The 17872-nt window shown below is 44.4% G+C and overlaps 1 protein-coding gene across 1 annotated transcript in view; it reads left to right on the top strand.

Moving 5' to 3' along the window:
- The first annotated feature begins 416 nt into the window (after positions 1-416).
- The window catches only part of lhfpl7 (LHFPL tetraspan subfamily member 7), a 381715-nt gene continuing 364259 nt past the window's right edge, over positions 417-17872 (top strand). Inside the window, exon 1 of the mRNA XM_085964857.1 lies at positions 417-759. Coding sequence (XP_085820983.1) covers positions 448-759 — 312 coding nt within the window. The 5' untranslated portion in view covers positions 417-447. The remainder of the gene's footprint in view (positions 760-17872) is intronic.

The following is a 17872-nucleotide window of genomic DNA, read 5'->3' as shown; positions in this document are numbered from 1 at the left end:
CCCCTCCCCTCCCATCCCTTGGATTCGTTCACACGGAGCAGACACCTGCCTTGCGCCTAGTGGCATCAGCAAGCAATGCAGAAGCGAAAGCTGTGACTGCAAAGTGAAAATCTCCCCTTTCTCTAGAAGGCGAGAGAGACGGGAGAGTAGCAGAGAGACAACACTTCCTCGCTGACAGCCAGCACTCTGCCTTCTAGTTTGCCAAGCGGGATCAATCCTACAGAAGGCTGGGGGGAGGGGGAAAAAAACCTGTAGATTATATATTTTTTAAAGATCCAAGTGCCTGATGCCAGATTCTTTTATAAACTGATCTCACTGCGTGAGCTGGACTTTTTTGATGTGAAGATTTAGAGGAGGAAGGGAGGGGAGGGGAGGGGGGAGTTGGAATATAAAAGCAGAAGAGGGAGGGGGGGGGATAAAAAAAACCCCATCTCAGTTGTCTTCCAGATGCATTCGCTGTTGGATCGCAAAAAGAAAGAAGCGGGTGCCGAGCTGGGCTTTGTGGACATGCCGGCGGGCAGCTTGCTGCCCCAAGCCCAGAGGATGTGGACCTGCGTGGGCTGCCTCTGGGTGCTGCTCTCCTGCTGCCTGGTGGCCGTCTGCAGTTTCAGCTTCATCTCGCCCGCCTGGATCGTCAAGGAGAAAAGCAAAGACTCGGTGAGCTTCGGGCTGCTGTGGCACTGCTCCGAGACCGTCTACAACTGTTACACTTTCGGCGGCCTCGGCAGCTTCGCCGACATCCCTTCGGGCTCTTGGCAGGTAAATCACTGGCGGGGAGAGCTCGGCTTCCTTTACCGGACTTGTCTCTCTTTTTAAAAATGTTTTGTCTGGGGCGAAAGTTACATTGACAAGTTGCAATAAATGTGTCACTTTTGGTCGCACGGCACCAGTTTTTGGAGAATGCTGTTGAAAACCTCACCTGAGAGAGAGAGAGAGAGAAAAGGATATAAATCGGATTAATGTTAATGAACAGAAAATACTCAATCCAGGCAATTGGTGGCAGTTTCAATATAGCCCAAAAATTGAATGGGGAAAGGTAAACCCAAATGATGATACCATTTGTAGTTATCATGTTTGGTTTGAATCTAGTTTCCCCATTTTGATTGCTCTTTTTAGGAAGTGACAATCTGGTGTTGGATTTATGAATGATTTATGCCACTATGATTGGGGAAACATTAAAGAGGGGGGAATAACTTCACTAGTCTCCAGTGGCTCATTATAAGGTCCAGTTCCTCGCCACAATATCCGATGCTAACCTCCTCCCCTCCCGTGTCTCGGTATATTTTCAAGCTCCCAGCTTCAACACTCCTGACCTAGATTCGCAAGATTAAAAGTGGCGATGGGATTTGTTGTTTTGATTGAGACTTTGTTGCCCTCTCTCTCTCTCTCTCTCGCTCTCCGCATTCTCTAACGCCGGGGATTTACCCGTGTTGACTGCAAAGTTACCCCCTCTGCTTGATTTTCACAACACGCCTCATGTGCCAGTGATGTGCTCGAATTTAAGTGGAACGTGTTTCACAGCCTATTTACAAGGCAGCGCCTGGGTGAGAATTGTCATTGTTCCTGCAATCAATACAATCATAAATACATTGAGGGGGGGGGGGGGGGTTGGCCTTCCAAGACAGTAAGTCGCACTCTCATATGCACCAGTTTCCCAAACAACATTTAAACAAACAAACAAATAGAATTGAATGGATCGCCCGAGCTGACAGCTCCTCTGTCCAAACTGTGCATTGAATGTGCCTGCGCCACAATTCAACCAAAGCCAGCAGGGGGCGCAGTCCTTCACCAGCCACAATACTGCTGCACAAGTGGTTCACAGCTTTATTCACCCAACTCACAATTCACAATTCACAATTCAAATCGCTTTATTGGCATGATAAGTTACATCTTATGTTGCCAAAGCATCAAAATACATTTATGGTTTAGCACATAAACGCAGTTCTATTCATACAGTGTATAAACAGGTATATCCCTGAGTGTATAAATATACATTCGCATTGTTTATATATATTCTTTTCTTAGTTTACTGGTTGTCCCTCTGTTCATGGCAAGCTGTAACATAGTGTGCCGCCAGTGTTATACAGCTTCTCTCCTCTCCCAGTAGGAATGGGAGTTTTTGGTTGTCATTCAGATTTCTGAAATCAGGGCATATTTGTGAGAATTTTTGGTAGAAATTCTCCCTGATGCCCTGATATTTTCCACAAGCTGTGAGGAAGTGCATCTCTGTCTCCACTACTCCCTGACTGCAGTGAGAGCATATCCTGTCCTCTCTTGGCAGCCTGGTCTGCCTGTGTCTGCCTTTTTCGATCGCTAGGCTATGTTCGCTAAGTCTGTACCTTGTCAAGGTTCTTCTCAGTTTGTTATCCTTTACCATGGTCAGGTAATCAGCTATGTTGTATTGTCTGTTTAGGGCCAAGTAGCAATTGAGTTTGCTTTGGGTTTTTGTTGTTTCTGCCCAATATGTCAGATATTTTTCCTTTTGCTTAGCGACGATTGTGTTGGGTCGAATTCTTTGTGTTACCCTGTCACTGTCCTGGGGCTGGTTATTGTTAGTATTGTTAGTAGTTACTTCACTGAGTCCCAGGACTAGTTGACTGAGGGTATTCTTCTTTATGGTCAGCTCTTGGCATTTCAGGGCGTCGTAGTGATAGCATTGGGGATTGCTCATTTGTAGGTGATTCCAAAATTTGGTGGCTCTTTTTTGGATAGTGATTATTAATGGATATTGGCCTAGTTCCGCCCTGCATGCATTGTTTACTGTTTTCCTTTGAGTCCGGAGGATACTTTTACAGAATTCTGCATGTAGGATCTCAATTGGGTGTTTGTCCCATTTTGCAAATTCTTGTTGAGTTAGCGGTCCCCATACCTCACTGCCATAGAGTGCAATTGGTTCAATTACTGATTTGAAAATTTTGAGCCAAATGCTAATTGGGATTTCTATTTGGATTGATTTTTTGATGGCATAGAAAGCCCTTCTTGCTTTCTCTTTCAGTTCATTCACAGCCAGTTTGAAGTTTCCCGTAGAACTGATTTTTAAGCCCAAGTATGTGTAGTTAGTGGTTTGTTCAATTTTGGTTGTTCCTACTGTGAAATTTATTTTGGGTCCCTGATGTTTGGATCTTTGCTGGAACACAAGGACTTTGGTTTTTTGGGGATTTATTGTCAGGGCCCAAGTCTGGCAGTACGACTCCAGCAGGTCCAGGTTTTGCTGTAGCCCCTCTTTAGTAGGTGACAGCAGAACCAGGTCGTCTGCATAGAGGAGGAATTTAACCTTGGATTCATATAGGGTGAGGCCGGGTGCTGTAGATTGTTCAAGTAGTTTTGCCAATCCATTTATGTAAATATTAAAGAGTGTCGGTGAGATTGGCGAGCCCTGCGTCACCCCCCGCCCCTGTGGGAAGTATTTTGTTTGTTTGTCTCCAATTTTAACTGCACATTTGTTGTTTGTATACATTGATTTAATTACATCATATGTTTTCCCTCCTACCCCACTTTCGATAAGTTTCAGGAATAAACCGTCATGCCAGATGGAGTCGAAAGCCTTCTGGAAATCTACAAAGCATGCGTAGATTTTGCTTTTGTTATGGTGAACGTGTTTGTCAATTAGGGTCTGTAGGGTGAAGATATGATCGGATGTTCTATAGTTTGGCAGGAATCCAATTTGGCTTTTACTCAAGACATTGTGCTCCTCAAGGAAGTTTATAAGTCTTTTGTTTATGATGCTACAGAATACCTTCCCCAGGTTACTGTTTACACAGATGCCTTGATAGTTGTTTGGGTCGATTTTGTCCCCACTTTTGTATATGGGCGTTATGAGTCCTTTGTTCCAGATATCAGGGAAATAACCGACACTCAGAACCAAGTTGAAGAGTTTTAGGATAGCCAGTTTCATTTTGTCGTCTGTGTGTTTAATCATCTCGTTTAGTATGCCGTCTGTCCCGCAGGCTTTTCCTGGTCGCAGGTCCTTGAGTTTTTCAAGAAGTTCTTTTTCTGTTATTATGGCGTCCAGCGGGTTTTGGTTATCTTTTATGGCCATTTCTAGCTTTTCCAGTTTTTTGCATATTTGGTGTTGCTCTGGTCTTAGTGTGTTTTTCTGGTATAATTTTTCAAAGTGGTTTACCCATGTGTCCCCATTTTGAATGGCCAAATCGTCGTGTTGTTTTTTGTGTAGTGTTTTCAAGTTTTCCCAGAAACAATTGGAATCAATGGATTCCTCCATGGAGCTGAGTGTATTCTTAATATATTGCTCTTTTTTGGTTCTGAGTGTGTTTCTGTATTGTGTTAGTGTCTGACAATAAGTAAGGCATAGTTCCTCGTTTTCTGGATGTCTGTGTTTTTGGTTTGATATTTTTCTAAGTTTTTTCCTCATGTTATGGCAATCTCGGTCAAACCATTTTTCATAGTTTTTTGTTTTGGGTTTGTTCTTGCGAGCTTTCAAGTTTGCATTTGTTGCCAAATTATCAAAAATATTGTTTAGTTTACTAACTGCCCGGTTTACGCCTTCTTTATTGTGAGTGTATATGTTATCCAGAAAGGTGTCTAAGAGAGCTTGAGTTGATGCATTGCTAATTGTTTTCTGGTATTTTTCCATGTCGTTTTTGGCCCATCTGTACGATTTTTTGGTGTTGTACAGTTTACTGGGTTGTGTTTCTATGTTGTTTGTTTCTGTCTTTTTGAGGAACATAGTAATTTGACTGTGATCTGACAGTGTTGTTTGTGGTTTGACTGTGAATGCTCTGAAAGAGGATGGGTCTAAGTCTGTAATCATATAGTCTACTGTGCTGCAGCCAAGAGGTGAGCAATAGGTCGATCTTCCTAGGAGGTCTCCTATGAACCTACCATTGACAATGTACAGACCCAGGTTTCGACAGAGCTGTAGTAGCTGTTTTCCGTTGGTATTTGACTGCTTGTTGCAGTTATGCCTGTATGGAAGGGAAGGGATGTCAAAGTGGTTATCCCCGAAAACGTAATTGTTTCCCTGATTATTGGTGAAGTCTGGTTCTTCGCCCGTTCTTGAATTGAGGTCCCCACAGATCAACACGTTCCCCTGGGCCTGGTATTGGATAATTTCCCCCTCCATGTTGGAGAAGGTGTCCTCTTTAAAGTACGGGGAATCGATTGGAGGGATATAAAGTGCGCAAATGTAAACATCTTGGGTGTTTGAGATAATCTCCCTCTCAAGTTTGAGCCACATATGGTTTTCGCCCTTTTTTATAAATTTGATGTAATTCTTAAGTTCTGTTTTAAGCCAGATCAGTATGCCTCCGGAGTCTCTGCCTTGGGTTACACTTGGTAATTTATTGGAGGGGACCACCAGCTCAGTGTACCCTTGGGGACAGCCAGTGTGTCCTTTTCCTTTATACCAAGTTTCCTGTAAAATGATAATATCTAGGTCTTTAGTTTCATCTATGAACTCTGGGGTCCTACTTTTCACTTCTCGCAGTGAAGAGCGTAGACCTTGGATATTCCAGGTCGAAATATATAAGGATTTCATGCTAAGTTTGATCTTTTACTATGATAGGTTAAAGAGTGGTACGTGTTTGTCGTGTCTAAGTGTGGGAAAAAAAAGATCACATCAGTTGTCTACAAAAGTTAATACAATTTGGTTACAGTTCTTTCTATTAATTAGTCCTTGATCCATAAGGCGGAAGTAGATGCTGCTGCACATCTGCTTATTGTCTCTTAATGGATTGTTTCTGTCTGAGGTATTGCGTACGTCCTGTGCATCTCTCCCTCTGTCTGGCTGGGAGCAGTCCTATTCCCCTGTGGGACAGGAGTGGTGCAGGTCTGATATTGTTGTTTTGCATGGGGATCCTCTCTGGTCTCGGTTGGTGTGTTGGTGGTCCTTGTAGTGTTCCTGATATGTACCCCGCTGATCTCTGGTGGTCGGGGGGGGGTCCTCTTGGAGTCTGGGTATGGACCCAGTTAAAAGCGACGTCCTTCAGGGCTTTAGCAAAGATCGATATTCTTTGCCTTTGGATGTGGACGTGGTTGTAAAGACATTCCTCATCGAGGGTGGGGTGTTGGGCCAGGTGTACGTTGTGGTTTGATTCAACTCAACTGAATGAGAAATAGTACAGGGTTTCATAAGCCTACTAAGAACTTTCTTTTTTTTTGCATCGTTACACAAATAGAATTTAGCCTATTCATCCCCAGGGCTGTCTCTTTCAGGCATTGTTTCGCAAAAGCACTGAACTTTAGAATTTTTACCTATCTATACATATATAACAATTGAATCTTGACTGTAGACACAGTGGTTTGTCAAAGAATGTTGCCCATGGCTCAGGATTAGACTTGGGTCACAATTTCCATAAGTTATAGCTAAAAGCAGCCAGTATTTTTTATGCCACGACTCCTTTTCGACATTCATTCAGCCATCCATTACAAACAAGGAAACAGATAGACAACACTTAAAGGGGAACCGTCTTCAAACCTCATAGCACAATGATGTATATCATGTCATATCACATCATCACATCAGTTGCATGTGTGAAAATGATGCACAATTCTTCTGGCTCACCACTCGCCGACAAATACAATAAAAGGTTTGGCAAACATTTTTTTGCAGGAAGGTAAGAGTTCCTTTAACCAAAGCGTGACTAGACTACTAACGACTGCTGTTGTTTCTGAATAAAAGTTGGCAGTCGATTAATCATAGCTTGTGTGCTGAGCATTAAAAATTGGCTAATTTAGGAGTAGTTTGTGCTCGGACCAGGTCTGTGTATTTAAATGTTGCGCATAGATCAGGAATGATACACAGTTGTATTGAATGAGATGTGGTTTTAGTGTATTGGATTTTCTGCATTTTGATCAGGGTTATGGTTATCAGGGACTGACAGCACTTGTTAAAATGGCAGGTGTAAGTTATCCATCTGTCTAATCTGCTTATCTGTCTGTTGGACTACTTGTCTGTCTATTGATTCAGTCAGTTAAATGAACCCTTTGGAGGCCCACAGTGGCAGCTTTGGACTAACATGCAACATGGAATATAGCATGATAGGATGGAATTGGGATAATTATCGTGCTCCCTCCCCTTCTACACTGACTGTACAGGGAATAAGAAAAGACTTTAAGGTGGCAGTGGTAGTTGCTACAATCGGTCTGACTACCACTGGAATAGGAAACAAATTGGCTGTGGTTTTTGTTTTTTGACCACAGTAACTTGAAGCGTGAATGTATTGATGTCAGACGAGTACAAGATTGGGCTGGGGCTGTGATGGTCCCCATTGTGGAATAGCCAGTCAACAATCTCTGTCTAGGCTTGCACATGAATAATGGCCACTTGGGTAATGTATCACAGAGCTAGTGCTGTCAATGGAGGTTGTACCCTTAAATTGCCTTTAGGAAACGAGGGGTGGGGGGAGAGAGAAAAAAATAAACACAATTCAAAACTGGGATATAAAATATCTTGGGATATCAATTACTGATGCGATGTTATGTTTTACCTACACGGCAGCACAATAAACAGAACATTTTCTAACGTACTGTATACTGCTGGAATTTTGCCTTAAACGATTCAACTTCAGACATGCTGGAAAATTGCTTATTCGAAACAAGCTTTGTTAGCTTAATAATATACATACACCGCAACAGGTCACAGTGCACAGTTCATTCATATTTGCTTTTTTATTTTTGAAATATCATGCATTCTTGCTCCCCTCCCCTCTTATTCTGGATACACAACAGTGTTTTTATAAGCGAGCAAATTAATCCATTGCTGGGCGGGGCCCAAAACTTTCACTTTTCTATTTGATTCCCCCCCTCTCTGTTTCCAGTGATGCCATGAGTGAACTTTCAGGATTATCTGGCTCTACCTTTTTAGATTTCCGGCTTACCCAAGTTTCATTTCCGAATCTTATTGTCCTATGGGCCTCTGGCAGGGCATATTTTGCATTAGCCCTTAAGTGTGTTAGTTCAGGCATAGCAAGGCTAATTTTCTGACTTTGTTTTCCCAGCAGGAAGCCTCACCCACAAGAGCACATAATCGTAAATTCTAGCTTCCCGTAAAGAAAGAACGTGCGTTTTTAAAGCATCTTTCATACTCTCAGCGGTGTCCCAAAATGCCCCATAGCCAATGAATTAAAGTGTAATCAATATGGGTGACTGGGCAAAAGTGGCAGACAATTTGCATATAGCAGTGTCCACAAACAGTAATGAGGTAATGACCAATGATTCTGTGTGTTGGTTGAAGGAGGAATGTTGGCTAGGACACCAGGAGGACTCCTCTGCTCGCCTTCAAATATTACCATAAGATCATTTACATCCACCTCAACAGGGCCCTTGGTTTAGCTTCTCATTTGAAAGATGGCACCTCGCAACAACAACATAGCACACCCTCAGTACTGCACTGAAGTGTCAGGCTAGAGTATGGACTCAAGTCATGCAATGGGTCTTTGAACCTTTGCTCCTCTGACTCAGAGGTGAGAGTGCGACCACTGAGACAAGCTGACACCAGGTTGGAATCTGTCCAGGATAGTGAGTTGAAGCCTTTATTTTGAAGTAGTTGATCTTGTATACAGGCACGGTCCTTATTGCTTTGCTGTAACAGGGATGTTTGGGTAGGAGATGAGAGGATCACCTCATATACAGGGACATGTTTTCATCATATAATGAGTAGTCCTGGGCCCAGTTCTGGGTACCGCACTTTAGGAAGGATATATTGGCCTTGGAGGGAGTGCAGCGTAGGTTTACCAGAATGATACCCGGACGCCAAGGGTTAAGTTACGAGGAGAGATTACACAAATTAGAGTCGTATTCCCTAGAATTTAGAAGGTTAAGGGGTGATCTGATCGAAGTTTTCAAAATATTAAGGAGAACAGCTGGGGAGTCTAGAACTAGGGGGCATAGTCTAAAAATTAGAGCCAGATCTTTCAGGAGTGAAATTAGGAAACACTTCTACACACAAAGGGTGGTAGAAATTTGGAACACTCTTCCGCAAACGGCAATTGATGCTAGATCAATTGTTTAATTTTAAATCGGAGATTGATAGCTTTCTCTTAACCAAAGGTATTAAGGGATATGGGCCAAAGGCGGGTAGATGGAGTTAGGTCACAGATCAGCCATGATCTCATTGAATGGCGGAACAGGCTCGAGGGGCTGAATGGCCTCCTCCCGCTCCTATGTTCCTAGATAGTTCTTTGAGTTCCTATTTTAATCCTCTGGATACCTTAGAAGTATTATGTGGTCAAGGCCACTAGATTTATACTCGTTGAAACAATTGGAATGGCAACGAGCATCCTTGTCTTGCACCCTTACAATTATTGGTAATGGTTGAGGATAAGGGGCACAAGATCTACTAAGTGAATACCAGACTGAATCCTCTTACCTCTAGGACTGACCAGAGGAAGGGCTTCTGAATTCTGCTAAAGTCCTTTCCAGCATTGAGTGAGAGTACGAGAGTGGGCATGGGCACGCCAATATGTTTTACGTCAATATTCAGAAGGCGTTGGGCTTTGTTTCCAGGGTGTCTTCCACAGATGAATCCTGTTTAGTTATTAACCAGTTTTGGTAGCAGTCAGCGAGACACAGTGCTGATAATTGGTCAGGATTTTAAGTCATACTTCAGCAGGAAGAATGGACTAAAAGTACTGCTAACATCTCACCAGGTGCTTGAATAAGAGTGCCCGTTTGAGCATAGTTTTTCTAGCATTCTTCTGGAAACCCAATAGGTCCCTGAACTTTACCCATTTCCATTATTTTGATGGATGCCTTTATTTCCCACAGATAAACTGTGGAGCATCCACTAGCACATTCCTATCCCAATGACCCAGCTAGGACTGAGAGGTTGTCTAAGTACAATTCTTATCTCTGCATCGAATATTACTAGTTTGAATGGTAAAAGGTTAAGCGGTAGTTGGCTCTAATTTGCTTGGACCAATGGCGTGGCAAGCCCAATGCCACCAGGACAACGATCTCTACAAGTGCAGCTCCCCCCACAGCGCCAGGAGGAGGGCACGACTAAAACAAAACAAATGGCCCAATCAACTAAAAATGCATGCGAGAATGTAAGAGTACTGTACTATGTGGTAATTTCACTCTCATTGTTGACGAGATAGACAATATCCTGTGTTGTCCACCAGTAACTGAAGCTTCTAGTGAACCAATGGACACTCTAAGGTCACCCGGGCAACATAAGCGATGGTTGGCAAATTCTTGGTTAATTGACTTATTAGAGCACGGGAGGGCCTTGCAGTGGAATTGATTTACTTAGCTTGCTGCTACTTCAGTGCTGAAGTCGTGAGCTTATTTATCCCCATCCCTGTAATAATTGCACTTGGGTAATGCATTAGCCCCTCTGTGTTAGTAATGAAGAAGACTTAGTTCCCTTCAACCCTGAGTCAGGTCTTGTGTCACAAGGAATGACCACCTTTCCTAAAATTTCTCTCCCACTACCTTTTGTGCCACTTGTGCCTTTTTCTTTTGACTAATTTGCCCGGCAGCATCAGCCGGATGAGACTTCTGAGAACCCGCTATCTGGGAGGAAAACTGTTTGCCAAATGCCGATGAAGGGGAGGAACTGCATTTTTCCCATTCGGAAGTTGATCACTCCCCTGTGCCTTGTCTTGGCCATCATTTGCCTCAAGTATAATCACAGGGTAACTGGGTGCCATCAGGCAGAGAGATGTGGAACTTATTTTCATTCGCAGACATTTGGAATCCATGAATGGGGAATAAAAAATGTCCTGTGTGAATTTGAGTACAAGGTGAACCACAATGATCGCAGGGCCCAGGTTCCTAAAGGTGGTTGCCAAACTGGATGGGGCAGAAGGGTCTTTGCCTCCCAAGTGCCTTGTCTGAACCATACACTTAAGGACTCAAATGGGGAGGAGGGCAGTGTGGGACTCGCTTCTGGCGGAAAAATAAAGAAGTCAGAATCATAGAATAGTGCAGCACAAAAGGAGGCCATTCGGCCCATCGAGTCTGACATAAGAAAACTACTAGGTACTTGGTCTAAGCGTCAAACAAAGCTTTAATCAACTGCTTTACAACATGGAGGTCTAGTTGTGTCCTTCACTAGTTCCTGTTAAGAATGTCCTGCGCAAGCTGGGTCCGTGCCCGAGTATTTATACTCTCCCTGGACAGCGCCACCTGTAGGCCGCTCAGTATTATTTCATAAGTCTTTCTTTCATGAATAACTGATTCATGTCAGGGTCCACGCCGGCTCTTTTGAAGAGCAATCCAGTTAGTCCCACTCCCCCGCTCTTTCCCCATAGCCCTGCAATTTTTTCTCCTACAAAGTATTTATCCAATTCCCTTTTGAAGGCTACTATTGAATCTGTATTCACCACCCTATCAGGCAGTGCAGTCCAAATCCTAATGTAAGAATTTAGGACACAAGAAGGATTTTCCTTGGGTATATCATATAGGATTTGTTATTCAGACACAGCTAACTACACTGTACGAATATTGTACAGTGCTTGAATTAGTGAAATGATTTCCAGCTGGTAGATAGGGTTCTGAATAGATGGAGGTCATTTTTCGGGGGCTCAGCGGGCGTGTTCGGTGATGGGTCGGGTGGGAAAAACATTTTTTGACAGCGGGTCAGGACCCCGCTGTCAACCCACCACCATGTGACTTTCCCAGATGTCAGGTCGGTCAGGGCTGAACAGACCCGACACGCAGCAGCAGGGGAGGCAATTCAGGTCATTATGACCTTGTTAACAACCTATTAAGAAGTATTTTGAGCTCACCCTTACATTTTACGAGGTCGCCCACGGGGTCGCCCGCAGGATCAGCCCCAACACCAGAATTACCGGGCACACTAGCAGCATCAACACCAACCTTCTCCGCAATCAACTGATGCTGCACAGGACACACGGCATCAGCACCCGACCACATTGCTGCCCGGGACGCCAGGGATGGCCTCACCATGGCCAGATTTACTTCACTTGACACTGCACACCCTGGCTGCCACATGATGCACCAGGTTGGCACCACCCCACACCAACACCATGCCCTCTGTCCTGTGCAGTGTCAGTTGATTGTGGAGAAGGTTGGTGTTGTTGTTGGTGCTGCTGGTGTGCCTGGTGCTGCTGGTGTTGGGGCTGATCGTGGTGGGATTCTGAGGAGCAAGGTGAGATATTTTCAAGGGCACTGATGCTGATGTAATAGATGGCAGGTGAGGTTGAGATGACAGGAGCGATCTGTCAATGGTGAGAGAAGTTGATCCAATGAGGTGATACTGGATAGAGAATTTGCTCCAAACACTTGAAACCTGCATAAAGCTATATGTTCGTATGTAATTAGTGGGTAAGTGCAGCACCTTCACACCCGCCACGTGTTTGAATGCTGAAACCAGTGTAGTGCAACTTGTGGAGGAGCAGGGCAGCTCGGACAGCAACCTCCCGATCTCCGCGTTTCGCTGCGTACGGTGTGAACTCCAGAAGCTGCTGTCCGATTTACTCTATAAGAACGCAGCGGGCCGACAGCTTCACCGTCACTGTCGATGCAAAAAAAATCTGGGCCATTTGCTGAATGAAACTGCTGCCTATGATCTCAGAGCTGTGGTTTATTTATTAAAACAGAAGTGGTTACCGGAAAATTTTAGCCTCTCATCTTGTTCCATGCCAGATGCTGGGAGATTAGTCAGAACATCAGAATAACCCTTTTGTATATTCAGCGCATTAACAGCATACAATGCAATTGTGTGTTTGTAAACAGTCGTCGTGCAAGGGCCCAACCACACAGCAATAGGGAAATAGTCATTGTAGCAACTAAAGAGCTGGAGCGACACTTGGGTAAATATAAATTCAGTCTCAAAGAGATGCATCTGATTACTAATAGCCTAAAAGACCCAGTGGAACAAAGAAAGTGCTGACAACACTGAATCCACTCCAGAATGGCTAAGGTACATCGCTGTCAGCCTGCTATGATTTGTAGTAAATACTTAATCCTAATAATGTGCACTGTCTTTTAATCCATATGCCAGGCCATCCATCAAGGGAAATCGTTGCCAGAATATGTGATTGACCTTGTAAGATTTCTCAAACCACAAGCATTGTCCAAAAACACCACTGCCTCTTTGTAAAGTAAGAATGTATATAGGTGGACCCTAGAAGCTGTGAAATTTATGTGTACACTTCAAATGGACTCAACTTGTGTCATGTCACTCTCCATTATCATTTCTGACCTAATTAACCATTCTGAAATCAGGTTAGCTGTTTCAGTGAATGAGTTATTTTTCATTGTTTAACAGTATTTCCAAAGTGTCAACAAAGCTGGATTAATTGATCTGATGCTACCAGTTCTACAGTACTTCCTTCGGTCCGACACTATCAGTTCTAAAGTACTTCAGTCTGATGTTACCAGTTGTAGGGTACTTCTTTATGTCTGATATACTACCAGTTCTGGAATCCTTCCTTCTGACTGATTCTAGATTATCTGGTCATTCTCTCATTGCTTACATAGGATATACGGCACAGAAACAGGCCATTCGGCCCAACCAGTCCATGCCGGCGTTTATGCTCCACTCGAGCCTCCTCCTGTCTTTCCTCATCTATATCTATCAACATAACCCTCTATTCCCTTCTCCCTCATGTGCTTATCTAGCCTCCCCTTAAATGCATCTATACTATTCGCTTCAACCACTCCCTGTGGTAGCGAGTTCTACATTCTCACCACTCTCTGGGTAAAGAAGTTTCTTCTGGGTTCCCTATTTGATTTCTTGGTGACTATCTTATATTGATGGCCTCTAGTTATGCTCTTCCCCACAAGTGGAAACATTCTCTCTCTATCCACTCTATCAAAATCTTTCATAATTTTAAAGACCTCTATTAGGTCACCACTCAGCCTTTTTTCAAGCGAAAAGAGATCCAGCCTGTTCATCCTTTCCTGATATGTATACCCTCGCATTTCTGGTATCATCCTTGTAAATCTTCTCTGCACCCTCTCCAGAGCCTCTATATCCTTTGTATAATATACCGACCAGAATTGTACGCAGTACTCCAAGTGTGGTCTAACCAAGGTTCAATACAAGTTTAGCATAACTTCACTACTTTTCAATTCTATCCCTCTAGAAATAAACCCTAGTGCCTGGTTTGCCATTTTTATGGCCCTGTTAACCTGTGTTGCTACTTTTAGTGATTTGTGTATTTGTACTCCGAGATCCCTTTGTTCCTCTACCCCACCCAGACTCGCACCCTCCAAGTAATAAGTGACCTCCCTATTCTTCCTACCAAAATGTAATGGCCCAGAAATTCGGGTCTCCACGGGTGAGTACGCACGGGGTACTCACCCATAGGCCCAATGGAAGTGCCGGTTTCCTGCATGCGCTGTGCATGCGCGGGAAACCAGCACTTCCGTTCCACTGAAAGCAGGGGTTAAGAGGTCGTACGCATGCGCGGAAGAGGCAGCGCGTGCGCACCGAACTTAGGTTTTTTTTACAGGTTTTCCTGGGAGGGTAAGTCTCCAGAATTTACACATTTAAAAAGCAGGCATAAGGCCTGCTTTTTACAAGGTAAGTGGTGAATTAATTAAAATTAAAACATTTTTTCCACAGGTTTATTATTTTGAAATACTTTAAAGCAAGGTAAGTTTATTTTTAGCCCTGTTAGAAAATAAAATTATTTTTTTCAAAAATTTAAATTATTGTTTAAAAGTTATTTCATGTAATTTATAGTTTATTTAAAAAATGTGATGTTTTTAAAAAAATGTATTTGAAGATTTAGTGATGTTTTGGGGCCCGTAGTATTTATAAGTTTTGACAGCTCTTCCTGTCAAACTTATGAATGGAGCATTCACTGCTCCGATTGGCTCCCCGTGGCCCACATGATCCCGGGGGACGCATCGAACTAACTGCGCCCCTGGGATACGCAAGCACTGCGCGCCGGCAGCTGGAGCAGGCCCAAGATCGCAATTCCATGGGGGCCCACAGCTCAATGGCCGGCACGCAAGGTAAGTGCAGGTCGGGGGCTTGCACCCACGGGAAGCCCCCGACCCGAATTTCTGGGCCATTATCTCACATTTATCTGTGTTGAATTTCATTTGCCAATTATATGCCCATTCTGCAAGTTTATTAATGTCTTCCTGTAATTTGTGGCAGCCCTCCTCAGTATTAACTATCCCCCCCAATTTGGTGTCATCTGCAAATTTAGAAATTGTGTTTTTGATTCCAAAGTCTAAATCATTAATATAAATTGTGAACAGCAGTGGTCCCAGCACTGATCCTTGTGGAACACCACTACCCACCTTCTGCATTCTCTGACCTTGTTCATCAGTCTATTATGGGGTACCTTATCGAAGGCCTTCTGAAAATCTAGGTCAGTTACATCTACTGCATTACCCTTGTCTACTCTCTCTGTTACCTCTTCAAAAAATTCAATGAGGTTGGTCAAGTTAAGACTTTCCCTTTTGAAATCCATGCTGACTATTCAGTATTATATTTTTGGTTTCTAGATGTTCTTCTGTTTTCTCCTTTAGTAGGGATTCCATTATTTTTCCTACCACCGATGTTAAGCTGACTGGTCTATAATTCCCTGGACATGTTCAATCTCCCTTCTTAAATATAGGTATCACGTTAGCTATCCGCCAGTCCTCTGGCACTACACCTTTTTCTAATGAATTATTAAATATGTGTAGCAACGCCTCTGCTATCTCTTCCCTAGATTATTTTAAAATGATGTAATCCATCCGGACCAGGGTTTTTTTCCTCTTTGAGTTTGAGTAGTTTATTTAATATATCTCTTTTTTATTGTAAATGCAGTTATTTCATTACTAATCTCATGATCCAATGTCATGTCCACCTGTTCTATCTCCCTGGTAAATATTGAGGCAAAGTAATTATTTAATATTTCTGCCACCACTCTATCGCTGCCTGTGGTATTATCCTGTCGATCCCTTAGTGGCCCTATTCCCATCCCGACCTTCCATTTTTTATTGATGTGCCTGTAAAATATTTTACTATTTTGTTTTATGTTCCTTGATCATTTAATTTAATAGTTCCTCTTTGTCTTCCTAATTGTTTTTTGACTTCTTTCCTAACCTCTTCATATTTTCCCTTATCATGCTCTCCCCTGCTGTCCATGTACTTAATGTATGCCTCTTTCCTTACCCTCAATTGCTGTTTGTGGGAGCTTGCTGTGCGCATATTGGCTGCCGTGTTTCCTACATTACAACAGTGACTACACTTCAAAGGTACTTCATTGGCTGGAACATGCATTGGGACGTTCTGAGGCTGTGAAAGGTGGAATTCTTTTAGCAGTGTTATAGTATTTCCAGCGATCCCACTATTACAGCAGATTCTGGCTGGAGGTTCACTGTTGCAGACGATTCTGGCTTGAGAAAATCACTATATCCAAGGAGGAGGGTGGAGGACTCCACTGTAAGGCAGGATCTGGTTGGAGGCATAGACTGTAAGACAGGATTGTGGATATAGGCATAGACTGTAAGACAGGATTCTGGCTGGTGGCATAGACTGTAGGACAGGATTGTGGATATAGGCATAGACTGTAAGACAGGATTCTGACTGGTGGCATAGACTGTAAGACAGGATTGTGGATATAGGCATAGACTGTAGGACAGGATTGTGGATATAGGCATAGACTGTAAGACAGGATTGTGGATATAGGCATAGACTGTAGGCATAGACTCGGCGGCAGGCAGCGAGAGAGGCGGGACCTGTGGGAGACTCGGCGGCGGCGGCGAGGTACAAAAGGCGGCAGCGGGGCCAGGAGAGGCCTCAGAGCAGCGGCGGCAGGCAGCGAGAGAGGTGGGACCTGTGGGAGACTCGGCGGTGAGGTACAAAAGGCGGCAGCGGGGCCAGGAGAGGCCTCAGAGCAGCGGCGGCAGGCAGCGAGAGAGGCGGGACCTGTGGGAGACTCGGCGGCGGCGGCGAGGTACAAAAGGCGGCAGCGGGGCCAGGAGAGGCCTCAGAGCAGCGGCGGCAGGCAGCGAGAGAGGCGGGACCTGTGGGAGACTCGGTGGCGGCGAGGTACAAAAGGCGGCAGCGGGGCCAGGAGAGGCATACCAAACTCCGGTCTGCGAGCTCAGAAGGTAGCAGAGAGGTAAAAAGTAATCAGGGTGTGACGTCACCAGGGAGCAGGTAAGTGATTGGTTGGTGAGTATTTCTCTCTTTTCATTACAAGCTTGAATTCTGTGGTGTTAAATTTCTAGGGTCTCTGTGTTGTAGTGAGGATAGTTGGTAAATAAAGCGCCCTAGAGTATACCTGTAACTGGGGTATTGGATAAATTTTTAGATTAATTAAAGGAGTAAGTCATGGCAGGAGAGCTCAGACCCGTGTTCTGCTCCTCTTGCTCCATGTGGGAAGTCAGGGACGCTGCCAGTGTCCCTGGGGACCATGTGTGCAGGAAATGCATCCAGCTGCAGCTACTTGTAGACCGCATTGCGGCGCTCGAGCTGCGGGTGGATGAGTTTTGGAGCATGCGCGATGCTGAGAGGGTCGTGGATAGCACGTTTAGCGAGTTGTTCACGCCGCAGGGTAGGGCTGCACAGGCAGAAAGAAACTGGGTGACCATCAGGCAGCGCAACAGAGGCAGGCAAGAAGTGCAGGGGCCCCCTGCGGACATCCCCCTTTCAAACAGGTATACCAAGTTGGATACTGTTGAGGGGGATGACTCACCAGGGGAAGGCAGCAGCAGCCAGCTTCCTGGCACCAGGGACGCTTCTGCTGCTCAGAAAGGGAGGAAAAAGAGTGGGAGAGCAATAGTGGTAGGGGATTCTATCGTAAGGGGAACAGATAGGCGTTTCTGTGGCCGCAAATGTGATTCCAGGATGGTTTGTTGCCTCCCTGGGGCCAGGGTCATGGATGTCACTGAGCGGCTACAGGGCATTCTTAAGGGGGAGGGTGAGCAGGCAGAGGTCGTGGTCCACATTGGGACCAACGACATAGGTAGGAAGGGGGATGAGGTCCTG

Source organism: Somniosus microcephalus, chromosome 22, assembly GCF_052327205.1.
Source record: "Somniosus microcephalus isolate GS21.2 chromosome 22, FLI_Smic_1.0, whole genome shotgun sequence".
NCBI lineage: Eukaryota > Metazoa > Chordata > Chondrichthyes > Squaliformes > Somniosidae > Somniosus > Somniosus microcephalus.
This window is presented reverse-complemented; position numbering and strand designations above follow the sequence as displayed.